The 14,091-nt window shown below is 44.6% G+C and overlaps 2 protein-coding genes across 4 annotated transcripts in view; both read left to right on the forward strand.

The window, feature by feature from the left end:
- Nucleotides 1–499: 499 nt before the first annotated feature.
- Nucleotides 500–1,779, forward strand: LOC111602071 (odorant receptor 9a). The gene is made up of 3 exons (XM_023318995.2): nucleotides 500–806; nucleotides 861–1,654; nucleotides 1,714–1,779. The coding sequence occupies exons 1-3, from the start codon at nucleotides 500–502 to the stop codon at nucleotides 1,777–1,779; spliced, it is 1,167 nt and encodes a 388-aa protein (XP_023174763.1).
- A 4,600-nt stretch (nucleotides 1,780–6,379) lies between these two features.
- LOC111602064 overlaps nucleotides 6,380–14,091 on the forward strand; it is a 60,313-nt gene continuing 52,601 nt past the window's right edge. Inside the window, exons 1-2 of one of the 3 annotated variants that reach the window (XM_023318978.2) lie at nucleotides 6,380–6,493; nucleotides 10,006–10,423. In XM_023318978.2, coding sequence (XP_023174746.2) covers nucleotides 10,179–10,423 — 245 coding nt within the window. In that variant the 5' untranslated portion in view covers nucleotides 6,380–6,493; nucleotides 10,006–10,178. Of the gene's footprint in view, nucleotides 6,494–9,390; nucleotides 10,424–14,091 lie in introns of those variants that run through there. The other 2 variants (XM_023318979.2, XM_023318980.2) reach the window with 2 other exon arrangements.

Here is a 14,091-nt window from a genome sequence, read left to right on the forward strand (position 1 = left end):
TTAACGGTTAATAGTAGTTGCCCTAATTGCATAGCTTTCAAAACTGGGCGCGAGTTAAATGTCAATGGCAGCTTTAGCAAATCTCACCTAATTGCAAGGATTAAGGGCTTATAATATGCTCATTAAAATTATATAGTGCAGTCTGAGAACCGGCGCAAGTGAAAAAAATCCTGAGCGTAAATTACAAAGCGCAGCCATCAAGCGTTGTCATTGAAGCCGCCGTGAATACCTCGAATAGCTCTTCAGCTCTAAAATGGCATATAATGCAAGCATATTAAATTAAAGACCCGCCCGCTCTTCAAAGGTGCTAGACAATTAATTCTATGCCTTCGGCGGCCAGTTGCAGCGTCCACAATTAAGGTCGTATGTCAACTTGTTGCCACACCCACTTCTCAGAGTGTGTGTGTGTGTGTGTGCATATGTGTGCATATGTGTGGAGGTCTCGTGAAGAATATAAAAGTCATTTACATGCTGCCAACTGCACGAAACGACGGCGGCAATGGATGCAGCTTACTTTCTACGTGTGCAGGTGCTGACATTTCGGCTAATGGGCTTTGACTTGTGGAAGAGCAACAGCACGAACGATCATCCGCAGATAACGCTCGTGGTCATCGGCATGATGAGCACATTTTTGGGTCCATTGTTCTTTTCCATACTGCATAACCTGACCAATGTGAGCATCATGAGCGATGCTATGGGCTCCCTGCTGGCCATTATTCTAACCGTGGTCAAGTATGCGGTCTTTGTGTATTATCGGAAGCACTTCGTTCAGCTGATCTATCGCATACGCGACATACTAGAGAATGGTAAGTGTTGGGGCTAAACTCTGATTGATATCCTGCTAATTGCGAGTGCTGCAGAGATGCGATCATTGCCGGAGGCAGCTGCCATTGTGGAAACGGAGAACCGCAGCGATCAATGGCTGAGCTTGACGTACATGCGCTGCTTCTTTGCAGCGTGCATTTTTGCTGGCATCAAGCCGATGGTTATCATGATAACGACGCGGCTGCGGACGGGTCGCACTCACCTGGAGCTGCCGCATTCGGGCGTCTATCCGTGGAGCGACCAGGCCGTGTTTCCATATGCGCCCACTTACTTCTGGAACTTGATGGCCAGCTACGGTGCGGTGACCATGTCCCTGGCCATGGACACGCTGCTCTTTGCGTTCACGTACAATGTTTGCGCAGTCTTTAAGATAGCCCAATATCGGATTCGGCACCTGCTGCCTATGGACGACGCGCCGCGGCGCGAGTTGGCGGAACTGGTGCAGGTGCTGCAGCTGCATCAGATTGGTTTGCATATTGGCACCCAGTTGGGCCAGAGTCTGCGACCCCTGGTGTTTATGCAGTTCTTTGTGACGGCGCTGCAGCTGTGCTTTCTTGGCTTTCAGCTGGCCGACCTGTTTCCCTCGCTGGAATGCATCTACTTTGTCTTCTTTGTCAGCTCGTTGCTAATTGCTCTGTTCATTTATTCGCACTGCGGCGAGAACATGAAACAGGCCAGTGCAGACTTTGCCATTGCGCTCTACGACAGCAACTGGGTGGACTTTGCCCCAGCCACCAAGCAGGCGCTCATCTTGGCCATAATGCGAGCCCAGCGCCCCTGCCAGCTGAATGGCTACTTTTTCGAGCCGAACATGGCCACCTTTTCAGCGGTGCGTAGCTGAGGCCTCCGCGAATGGCTAACTAACCAATATCCACATCTGTATTGCAGGTGGTTCGCTCGGCCATTTCCTACGTTATGATGCTGCGCTCGTTCAATGCGACAGGCCAGCAGTGAGTGAGGAACTCGATACTCAGCTTGCCTTGCGGAGCTCCTGCTTAGCTTTAATTATGGCAAATAAATTGACGTTCTTTGCTCTTTAATAGTGGTAATTGAAATGCAACCGAATACGCAATGCTTACGTCGCTCTCGCGTTGGCAGCTCCGAGACGGCTCCGCTGCCTCTTAATAACCAGCAGCAAGCAGCATGGGTAAAGGATGTGCCAGACATCAAACGAAGCCAAGGCTCAAATATCACAGATTACCTGTGTTTGCAAGAGGCAAGAGGCTGCAAGTAGCTGGATGCCATTATGCAGCCGGGCTGTGTTAACAGCTTTTTCCAGCTCCAACATCTATTGATGAGCTTAGCAGGGAAATATTCGAAAATATCACGTATACGCAATGTTGCGCAGCATAATAATTATTACTGTTGTTGCACAAGTGCAGCTGGCAGCTGGCAGCTGGCAGATGGCTGCTGCTGCTGCTGCTGCTGCTTCGAGTCGCATTTGACAACTTTATTGAATATTCGACTTTGTTAGCAAATCAACTGCAACACTCAATAGGCTGTTAATTGGATTGTGTAAGCCATGTTTTCTGCCATCGTCCATGGACTGCATCGGATATATGAACTGCATTTGTCTGCCCGCCCGAGACGTGACACATGTCAAATTTCTTCCCGTGGATGCAGTTTGTTAGCCCGTCGCGTGCATTTAATTATGTTCTTTTGTGCTCAGTTGTGCACTGGCTATTGCTTGTGCTGTCAATTGTCATCAGCTAGCTGAAGGGCAAAAGGGCCGCCGAGTTATGCGTTACCTGTTGAGGCACTGCCTAAAACTTTTGTTCTCTGCCAACTCAATTAGTGCGCCATAAATAACTCAAATAAAGCATTTCGACGGAGCTGCACCATGTCCAGCTGCTGCTGATGCTGACTTCTGCTCCTGTTGCTCTTACTGCTGTCTGGCTGAAAAGTATGATAATACGAGCTATTGTTTTGGGTAACGACATTGCATCTGCCCCTGCCGCTGTCATTGCTGTTTTTAGGCGAAAATGCGTCGGCGTCGAACCGACTGTCAAACAATAAAAAGCCACGCAGTCTGCATATAAAAATGCATGGCAGTCCTTGCTCTGGCTCTGGCTCTGGCTCTTTCAGCTTGTTGCGTATGCCACGCAGCATACGCGGTCGGCACTAAAGTGCATATTTAGCAAAAATCAAAAGTTTTGCCTTCAAAAATATACCTTGATTAAACAGTGTATGGAAATAACATGCTCTCTCTCGCTCACTCACTCCCACTGCAGGCAAAGTTGGAAAAGTTTGGCTTAATTAAAAAGACGTGCAACTGCTTGCCAGTGCGCGGTTCGTAGGTATTTACACAGTGCAATGTTTCGTTGCCATAGCAAACATTTGACCTTTCCCTTTGTTCACATATGCAGACAGCAACAACAGCAACAACAGCAACAGCAGCAACAGCAGCAACAGCAGCAACAAAATACTGTGACTGTGTGCATTTCTGGCTTGATTAACGTCAATTTTTTTTTCGAATTCGTAATGGAATTAACTAAGAAAATAACCATGGCAGCCAAAAGTGTGAACGAACCCGCTACCCGCCGACGCGAGCCCACCAAACACCAGCACCAGAAATAATTCCACCCTTAGCTATGTTGCATGTGCATAAAGCAAAGCAATTAATTTAAATGCCAGAGTCAGGAATTTTTTGCTGCCGTGATCTGATTCTCATTTAAAGCTGAAATACTCTGCTACAGTGAGAAGAATTTTAGCTTCGGCCCGTCGCTTCACTTCTCTTGTGAAATATTAAAAATGAATGCTGAAAGCGCTGCTATTGTTCCGCGGTGCCACTGCCATTGCCACACAGCCTTTGGCCATAGATTGCGCTAATCCAAGCCGCAGATTGCCAATGCGTCGGGTCGGCTGCAGCAAAGAAGGCAATTCAGAGCCTACTGTGATTCGGATGAGCTTTGCCGTCACTGCTCAGGAATTTTTACTGTGCAACAGCAGCCAATTGCCAACGCTAATTAGTTGAATATTTATGCACAATTCGATGGTCAAATTAGACAAGCGAAGAAGTGCAGTTTGCCGAGTCGAATTGCTCGCATTGTGTTTGATGCCAAGGCTTTTTCTACCTTGCTTTAAATTGAACATTTGAAATATTCAATTTCTGCCGTTTGAGCTCACATATATTCAATATCCCCCCCCCTCTCTCTCTCTTTCTCTTCTTCCACAGAAACAATTATTGCGGGGTCTATTTTCGCAAACAAGGCTAATTAGTTCTGCCTTTCGCCTCACAAAGGAACACAAGCCAGATTGCCCGACTTGGATACAACCAGAACCTTACGCAAAGCTGCAGCTGTAGTTAGGGATGAGGCAGCAAATGTTGCCGTGAATGGGGCGAGGCATTCAGGCTGCAGTTGAAAATATTCATGAGAAGATTTGAGCTAACATTTTTCAGGAACTAAGCTCCACTATCGATTTTTATCGATTAAGCAGGGCCAGTATTGCTGCGCCTATTCGAAGTCTATAGCGCCTTAGGGCACTCCGACCGCCGTCGATGTGGTCTGCTTCATGTTACACTCATTTGCCCAGAAATATTATACCTCCAATTAGCATTGACGTTGCGCTGAAGACAAACAATTGGTTTTCGGAGCTTGCCGCACGTCAGATGTGTCAATAGTGCTGCATAGCCTGCATAGCATAGCCTGACATGTGAAATGAACAATAAATACAAGATTGGGAGAACTGAATTGTTTGTTTTCATTGAAATCATTCCCGTTCATTTAGACTGAATAGAGACAGCTATTTCATATTAACTGCTGCGCAGCGGGTGACGTTTGAGCTCGTGTGGGCGCATTTTAAACCATAATTGCAAATATTTAGAGAAACATATTTAAACGAATAAAAGAGACACCGATACAGCGAGGAGGGGACCCTGCCTCAACCTTCTCTGGAATGCCTTGTAGTGCGAGTCAATGAATTATTCAGCTTTAAGCAAACAAAAAACATGAAAATACGTCAAAATGCGACGAATATGAGCCGTGATATCCTACTGTTTCTCTATTCTTTCATTTATCTTTATGTCTATCTTAATCCTTCTCTGGTCTCTGGTCTCTGTTTTCTGTTCTCTAGTCTCTAGTCTCTAGTCTCTAGTCTCTAGTCTCTAGTCTCTAGTCTCTAGTCTCTAGTCTCTAGTCTCTAGTCTCTAGTCTCTGGTTGCTAGTCTCTAGTCTCTAGTCTCTGTCTCTGTCTCTGTCTCTGTCTCTGTCTCTGTCTCTGTCTCTGTCTCTGTCTCTGTCTCTGTCTCTGTCTCTGTCTCTGTCTCTGTCTCTGTCTCTGTCTCTGTCTCTGTCTCTGTCTCTGTCTCTGTCTCTGGTCTCTGTCTCTGTCTCTGTCTCTGGTCTCTGTCTCTGTCTCTGTCTCTGTCTCTGTCTTTGTCTCTGCCTCTGGTCTCTGTCTCTGTCTTTGTCTCTGTCTTTGTCTCTGTCTCTGTCTCTGTCTCTGTCTCTGTCTCTGTCTCTGTCTCTGTCTCTGTCTCTGTCTCTGTCTCTGTCTCTGTCTTTGTCTTTGTCTCTGTCTCTGTCTCTGTCTCTGTCTCTGCCTCTGTCTCTGTCTCTGTCTCTGTCTCTGTCTCTGTCTCTGTCTCTGTCTCTGCCTCTGGTCTCTGTCTCTGTCTCTGCCTCTGGTCTCTGTCTCTGTCTCTGTCTCTGTCTCTGTCTCTGTCTCTGTCTCTGTCTCTGTCTCTGTCTCTGTCTCTGTCTCTGTCTCTGTCTCTGTCTCTGTCTCTGTCTCTGTCTCTGTCTCTGTCTCTGTCTCTGTCTCTGTCTCTGTCTCTGTCTCTATCTTTGTCTCTGTCTCTGTCTCTGTCTCTGTCTCTGCCTCTGGTCTCTGTCTCTGGGTATATCTTAGTCGGTCAAAACGCACTCGCACTGGTTGCAATTAGTTTTGCTAAGCACAAGCTGACCACTAATTATGATGTTTCAGTCAGAGTAATTGCAGCTAATGTCGCATACTCCTCTTTATTTAGCCAAGTCGAAAAAGACGTTGCTACTTGTTGACGTAAGTCATGAGAAAATGGAGTCAGGAGTAACCTAAAACGTAATACGATTGACAGGTAGGGTAGGTATGTCTAGAGTATTTCCGTATTACATATACGTCTTACCCAGTTGAGGTGGCTGGGTGTCTGGGTGTCTGGGTGGCTGGGTGGCTGGTGGCTGGCTGCTAGAATTTACTCCTAATTGCGAACACCAAAAGCTTTCGGAGTCGACTAACAGCTGGTGGCGCTGTTAACGCACTTAACAGCGATACGAACAATCAACAGCTGGCGAACAGAAAAGCAGGAAGCAACAGTCGTGGCGCTGCTTCTCGGCTGCTGTTTCTGCTGCTAGCGAACAATTTAAAATAACGTGTCCTGCTGGCAAGCGACTTCAGTTCCTGTCAAGCCTTTGTCGGTTACGTTTGCCCAGCTGCAACGAACCGAAGTTAGCCAAGCAGTCAGTCAGAATAACCAAGTTCAATTCTGAATATCCAAAGTCAACCGAAGAGCTAAAGGCACAGTCTGCAGAGATTTGGAAGAACACCTTTTCAATAAATATTGTGACATCTATACATATATATATGTAGATATATATATGTAGTGGAGTGTGAAGTCTGTAGAGTACTAAAGCCTAGAAAATCAGTAAAACTCAAAAATTGGAACTCAAAAATTGTGAAAGTCTAGTCAAAGGTTTGAAATTTTTTTGTTGTGCTAAGAACTAATTTTTTTTTCGAGTGCTTGAAGTGTGATTGAAAAACGTTAAATATCTATATATATTTATATATACCTTGTGTATATATATCCATAAATCTAATTTAGTGCGTTAAGTTTCAAGAAAAGCATTCAAATGTATTGCGTATTCTCAGCGTTTTTCGCGTGCATTGTGTGCGTCTTGTGTGTCTGCTTGTTGGGGTAATGATCAGGCCAACACCAACACCTACACCAACACCAACACTAACACCAACACCCACACCACCACCAACACCAACTCCACCACCAACACCAACACCAACTCCACCACCAACACCAACCTCAACACCTACACGAACACCAAACCAAGACCCACAACGACAAGAGCCCAAGCGACAATAATAATATTTACTAATCTGACTGACTGACGTTTCGACTCTCTGTCCGTTTGCGTTCGCTTCACTGTACTGTCCGTGTTTATTGGCGTTCGATTGACGCTTGTTTCTGTTGCTGCCAGCAGTCGCGTGGCGTTCGATTGGCCGGGCAAGGTATTTATTTAATAAAATAGCCAAGATGCTCTCCTTGGCCTTTCTTACCACTGTTACATTTTATTCGGTCATCAGCAGGTTGGCCCTGTGCATATCCTGCTTCTATTTGATGGGGCGTCAGATTACGCTCCTTCTTTTTGTGCTCTCGTTTATTTGCTTCTTGGTTAATTTTGCCATCTTTTCATATTTGATGGGCATGTGCTTGTGCGAATCTCTCTCGCTGGCCACCTCTTTGTCGTTGGCCCTCTGCCTTATTTTCAGCGAATAGCGACCTGGACGTGTCCAGCGCGCTCAGTTATAAGCGCTGACTTGCCGCTAGACAAGTCAGCGATTCGCATTTATTTCTATGCTGTTTGTTGGTCCGCCTTTTGTTATTTTTTGTTATTCACCCACCCTCCCGTCCTCTGCGCCAGCTCGGCTGCTTTTCGAATTATTCATATGCAAATGCTGTGCAAAGCTCTCGCTTATGATATGCGCTTTCCCAACCGCACAGCCTCTGTCTCGCCGGCTTGGGCTGTCAGTCGTGCTCTGCTCCCTCGGCGGCAGCTGTGCGCTTTTCACTTGCCATTTTCGCTTTCAGCAGCTGTTCTTTTTTGTTTTTACTTTCGCTCTCACTCGGTGTCTATCGCTTGGCGCTGCCACACTGACCTGCTGCCCCGTTTTGGTGCAGTGTGCATAAAGTGTAGCATACTTATCTGCGTTCGCGCTTTTTTCGTCCCCAATCGGGGGCAAATTGTTGAGCGTGCGCCCAATTTATGAGCACTACGCTAATCTAATCGCTTTCCGCACATGTCACGCTCATCCATTCGCACAATTAGCCAGAGCTCCAGCTCTTCAAATCATATTATTCATATATATAAAAATATCTATTCCAACTGGCTCTCATTTTGCTGCCCGTTCAATCGACCACTTGTTGGCCGAGCGACTGTTGCTGTCACATTGGAACGCATGCAAAATGGCTGCGTTTTCCTTTTGCCTTCGCTTCGCTTTTGCTCTCTTTGCCAGCGGACACCGCAGTGTGGTTCATGTGGCTGAACCGCAGATTCTTGGCTGCCTTTTGGCACTTGTCGCATTCACACAAATCACAGAACTCCCAACAATTAGTTGTAATTAGAAACTGAAGCTCCGCAGTGCTAAAGGGCTTTAAGGCTGAACACATTTGGCAGTCGAACTGCAAATAATTTACACATTAACAGTTGGCACTGCTGTCTAAATTAAATGTTTGTCGGTTTATAATATTATAACAAAATATATTTAAGTATATATACATTGATATTTGAAATTGTTTTATATCATTTTAACACTTTAAACATTAGACTGAGTAAGCCAGCTAACTGAAAATTCATTTTAGTGAATCAAAACTGCCCACAATAAGTTCGAATTTCTAGAGAGATAAAGATTTTGATTATATTATAGGTATATCGTTATAGGTAGACTATCAGTTAAAGCCCTCCAGCGATCTGGTGTCTTTTAGTTGTAAAACTGATTCTCCTTCAGCACTTCTTATAACTTACAGCTCAACCAGTTAACACATCAAAAATCTGCCCAAGCGATCCATAACTGCCTCTGATAGGTTATAACTTCTATAGGTGTCCCAAAAGATGGCAATAGCTTATTCCAATGTGTCTACTTATGCAACCAATTCTTAGCCACTTACTCCAACTGGAACTAGTTCTATTTGCGCAGCTGATTCTTTAGAAAACAGTCCCAATATTACAGTCTTATACTCATAGCTTATCCAACACTTCTGCATATTCAACAACTGATTCTATAATCAGTATAACCAATATATCTACATGCAAGTAATTCTTTGCCACTCACTCTAACTGGAACTAGTTCAATTTGCACAGCTAGTTCCGGCTCAAATAAAGTCATAATATTATAGAGCTAAAAACTCAAAGCTTATCCATTCTGCATATTAAACAACTGCTTCAATAGGTGTCTATGGAGTTTGCAATAGCTTATTCCTCTAACTGGAACTAGTTCTATTAGCACAGCTAGTTCCAGCTCAAATAAAGTCATAATATTATAGAGCTAAAAACTCAAAGCTTATCCATTCTGCATATTAAACAACTGCTTCAATAGGTGTCTAAGGAGTTTGCAATAGCTTATTCCAATATATCTACAAATGCAAGCAATGCTTGGTACTCACTCTAACAGGAACTAGTTCTATTAGCACAGCTAGTTCCAGCTCAAATAAAGTCATAATATTATAGTGTTAACAACTCAAAGCTTATCGCACACTTCTGCATATTAAATAACCGAATTTGTCAACACTTTTGAATAAAATCAATTAGATTCAAATATCTCCCAATATATAGGTGTCTAAAATATTACAGTAGCGTATCAAAACATATTCACATATATATATATACAGTTAATATTCACTCTTGCTAGGCTTAAGATCGACGTCCTCAAATGATCAAGCTCCGAACCTGTTTAGCGCTCACTCAAATGGTCGTAATATAGAATTTATGAAAACTCAAGGCTCAAACGAGCTAAAAAGCTGGGCTATGACTTGGTCGTCGGTCTAGCCAACTGGCCGAAAGACTGAGCAGCTGTGAATTGCATTTTTGCAAGCTCTACTTTTAAGGTTTCCGTATTTGGTTCCGTATAATTAGTTATAAGCCACATAAAGTCTTCACATCAACATTTAATTAGGATTATCAAGTTGAGACTCGATTTCGGCTTGTGCTTCAAACTTTCGCAAACTATTTCAACTACATGCAGACAGAAACGAAACCAAACGAAACGAAAATCAATTTTTGTGCAGGTTTTGATTTCATTGACAGCTTCTGGAATGAGACGCAACGAAACAACAATGGGAGAAGTCCCAAACAATGCTAAGTAGCTTGTCAAGGTCTGCCCAATTAGTTTTCATTACAGCTCGTTTTCGTTTGTGTATTTTCATTTCGTTTTCTTTGCTCGAATTTTTAATATTTTGTCTTGGTGACCCGCATGTAGCTGGTGCAAGGAGTCCACCAAGGGCTAGGGCTTTTAAAGGGCTTCATTAAATAGCAATTACAGCACGCTCAGACCTCTCTCTGACATAATCCCCATTCGCGCGCTGCCCACAAAGTTTGCCGCTGGTAGCTGACTCGAATCTCACGCCGAAGCCATAACCTATCAGCTAGACGATGTCGGATCTGCAGGACCAACAGGATACCCTGAGCGGCAGTCAGAGCCAGAGCCAGAGTCAGAGTCAGAGTCAGAGTCGGTCGACGCCATCGGAGTCGTCGGCTCAGCCGGTGACCGAGGAGCAGGAGCCGCCCAGCAGCAGCAACAGCAGCAGCATCAGCGCTGGCCTCGTCGATGGCGATCCGGATATGGATGGAGCTAGGGACCTGGACCGCGACAGGGACCGGGAGCCACATGGCGAGAGGTGAGTCCAAGCCACATTACTTAAGCAGCAATATACATAAATATCTATATAAATATCTACATATATATATTATATATTATACATACATATACTATAGCACACAATTCCATATATACATAACTGTGACTGTCTTTATATGTGTGTAATTCAGCTCCCTGCGTGTTGCTGTTCCTCTGTTAAATATCCATTAGCTAATTGGGCCATCTGCCCAAAGGCCCCAAAATGAGAAACTTTCGTACACTGTATATACCTGAACGTAGACACAAACAACACACACACATTGAAGTAACCAAGAAAAGAAAAACAGTTAACAAAACTAACTCAGCTCAATCTAATGAAAATGCAATCGAATCGTATATCGTATATATCAAATTGAACTTAAGATTATCAGTAAGATGTGCTTGCCAATATTTTCAATATTCATGGTGTTAAAGGACACAAATATACGTTAAGGACTTTCCAATATTTTTTTATAAATTCCACCAAATCTCCCGCTCCTACTCCCGCTCCCACTCCCTCGCCCGCTCCCTTTCACTGTCTCCCTTGTCTGATTATTAAAAACCGTATGGCAACGCCTGAAAGTTCAATGACAGACATTGTGTGGCAACTCTATTTGTCTTTCACTTGACAGTCGGCTGACAGTCTGATTACTTTGATTTCAAGCCTTTTAAACAATTTTTGGTCAAATTGAAAGCTTGTTGTGGCTCGCCCTAATGCGAGTGCTCATGGCATTTGTCAATAGCTTTCGCAATTTTAAGCTGTGCAAATAGACTCAAACATGCAATAGCTCGAAAGTTTTTAAGTCTCGCATTCGGTGCTCGATATTCAGAAATAAATAAGAACTTTTAATAGCCAGCTCTGGCTGCCAGTCAGCAGCTGACGACATGTTTAGCAAAGCTACAACAACGAAGCTACCCACTCAAGCTTACTAAGCGCACACCCACACACACACACACACACACACACACATTTACACTCTCGTTTGTAGTTCTTTTTGTCGATAAGCCTTTACCGTCACGCACTTGGCGCAAAGACACTTTTCATGCTCTGCCTGAATACGTTGTATAAGAGCATATTATCCTTCCATACCAAATGAATACAATTTCTTCTTCAAGTTCTATAGAATTTCTGTTATATATATATATATAATCATGGCAATGTTCTCTAGAGTTTCACAACTTACTTACAGTCAGCAAATGTTAACAATTGAAAAGAGTCAACTCTTAGCTCAGCCACAATAAGTCCAGAGTCCTGCGAGTCTTTTAGAATCAATCTTCACCCGTGATTAACATCGTAGCAGTCACTTGTAGCACAGAGTATTGGCTAGTCGTGAGCAACGCTTTGGATTGCTTCACTTCGTTGTTAATTATGTGCCAATTAGCTGACACACGCGCGCCTCGGAGGCCGCTAAATCGGCTCACCTGGCCTGGTCTGGCCCATTTGCTGTTGCGCACAAAAGCCTCGGGTTGTGGCGCGGCTGTTGTCGTTGCTGGGGTCAACCGGAGTTGGGCCAGCACATAGCAATGGCCCGAGCCATCAAGGTTTCTGAAAAAAGCTAACAAAGCCCGTGTTAAAAATCTTTTAAAGTGCAAAATTCGTGCGACGCCCACTAAAACCGCTTTTGACCCCTTCAAAGATAAAGGGCTTATTGCGTTTTTGTTTGCTATTGCAGGCTGCACGCTGTTTGCTGCACGCTCTTTGTGGACATTCAAACGAAAAAATGAAGCTATGGCTGTCGTGAGGCTTTTCGCTTTTTTGTCACTGCCTCAGCTGCGGCACGTAGAACGCATTTCCTTCACTTGTTTGCTGAAGCCCTTAAGCCTGCCAGCCCAGGTGCGAGCATGCCAGCTGTATTAGGGTCTAAGTCTGAGTGGCCTCCGAGCTGCAGACATCGATGCAAGCAAACAGTCATTTGGCTGCCAATTCCTGCCTACCGACGCTGCGCTTACAATCTGTAGTCGCGCTGCTTGTGTACACAGCGCGCATCAGTTCATTGAACTCCCTTTGTCTCTGCTGCTGGCCAGCCAGCAGTATGTGGCCATGGGATAGAGCTGAGCAATTTGCCAAATGACAGCTGGCATATGTAGATATATAGATTGCGTACCTTCTCGCCTTGCTTTAGGTTTCACTTCTTCAGAAATGCCACAATTGGCTTTCAGTTTCGATTGCGAGTCGACTGCGGCATCAATCGCTTTCCATTTCGATTTGTGAGATTCCTGAAATGTGGAAACAATGGGAACGAAAGCTAACACGCTGAGCACAGAATCACAGAATCACAGAATCACAGAATGGGCTGTGTTGATATAGCCGACAGTTGCCAGAAATTCTCATAGAAGCTGTCGGCTTGATACATCTGATTTCAATAACATCTGTTGGAGCTGGCTAATGAATGGCAGACGATAATCATTTTGTATTAAGTCTTCATATTTCACATTTCACTGTGCCCCAGCGGAGCTTCAAGCGAGAGCATTCATCCTTCATTTTTCAACCACAAAACCGAGCGTCCTGTGCTGTGCTGTGCTGTGCAGATTAATTAAGATTCCGTTGTGGCTTAACGTATACGATGCTTCAGAGAAGTCGGCCAGGAGCGTGCCTCAGGCCGCAGCTAGCATGCAAAATACCTAATAACTAATAATTTCAGATAAGAGTTTAGCAAACCGACGACCCGGCGTCGAGCAGGCTGCCCGGGCAATGGGAACCGACATAGATATACACATGTACTGGCTGCCTGGGCATTGGCGCATTGGAGAGTCCGAGCACGTTTGCTGCTTTTTGCGGACCTTATTGGGATGCTGGGAGGTTGTCTACTGTGGCCGGCCGTTGGCCATGCGCTGCTAATGATGTGGTTAACGGTATGGCTCAATAAATCTGAGCATTGCCACAACTATTCTCTGAGCTGCTCCAATATGAACATTCTAAGGCTGGCTTGGCTACAACTTGTAACGCTCCAGCTGGCAACCTGTTAATTATGCTGTCAAACTGTTGACGGCCGCTGCAGTATGCTGATTATATGTTATCGCCTCATGCAGCCGGCCCACACCATCCGGGCCGCCTCTCTGCCGCTGTATGTTGGATGGGCCAAGAGTCAACAATAGATTTGACATATGGCCAGCCGAATGGTATCGCCTCAGCTAGCCAACTTATCATTTGTTAGCTTACGAGGCGGAGGATGGACGGAATTTGTATGGAGTTTGGGTCAAAATGCAGCGACAGCGCCCACATGCATCAATCTGCTAGACTAAGGCGTCGCTTGGCCAGTTTTTAACCATTGTTCATGCTTTCACTGCTGCTGCTGCTGCTGCTATACCCTGCAATTTATGCTCAGTGCCACTGAACAATGCCAATTAAGAAGATGCAGTCTCTCGGTGGTCGAATCAATGTTATTAACTAGCCAATTAGGAGAGTCAAACCGCCGAACGGAATTTGCAATTCGAATTTTATATAACTAATTAACGGTATTGCACGAAACTGATATGCATTCACAGGTGGTGCATGAAGCGGCAGTGTGGGGTGGAGAAGAGGAAGAGATTGTTTCTTGGTTTCGGAATATGTTCGTGGCAAGACTTTGCTTCACTTAAAGCCTCAGCTCAAGTTGTGGCATGCTCAAATATATAGCGTATATACATGTATATATATATATATATATATATATGTGTGTGTGTGTGTGT

This window comes from Drosophila hydei, unplaced genomic scaffold (genome assembly GCF_003285905.1).
Source record: "Drosophila hydei strain 15085-1641.00,03,60 unplaced genomic scaffold, DhydRS2 tig00000250-arrow-arrow-pilon, whole genome shotgun sequence".
Lineage (NCBI taxonomy): Eukaryota > Metazoa > Arthropoda > Insecta > Diptera > Drosophilidae > Drosophila > Drosophila hydei.

Bases quoted from the DNA above. Each gene is read 5' to 3' on its own strand.
- LOC111602071 (XM_023318995.2), top strand. From the start codon at position 500: ATGGATGCAGCTTACTTTCTACGTGTGCAGGTGCTGACATTTCGGCTA. The intron at 807-860 runs GTAAGTGTTGGG...CGAGTGCTGCAG, and splicing joins ACGCGACATACTAGAGAATG to AGATGCGATCATTGCCGGAG. The intron at 1,655-1,713 runs GTGCGTAGCTGA...TCTGTATTGCAG, and splicing joins ACATGGCCACCTTTTCAGCG to GTGGTTCGCTCGGCCATTTC.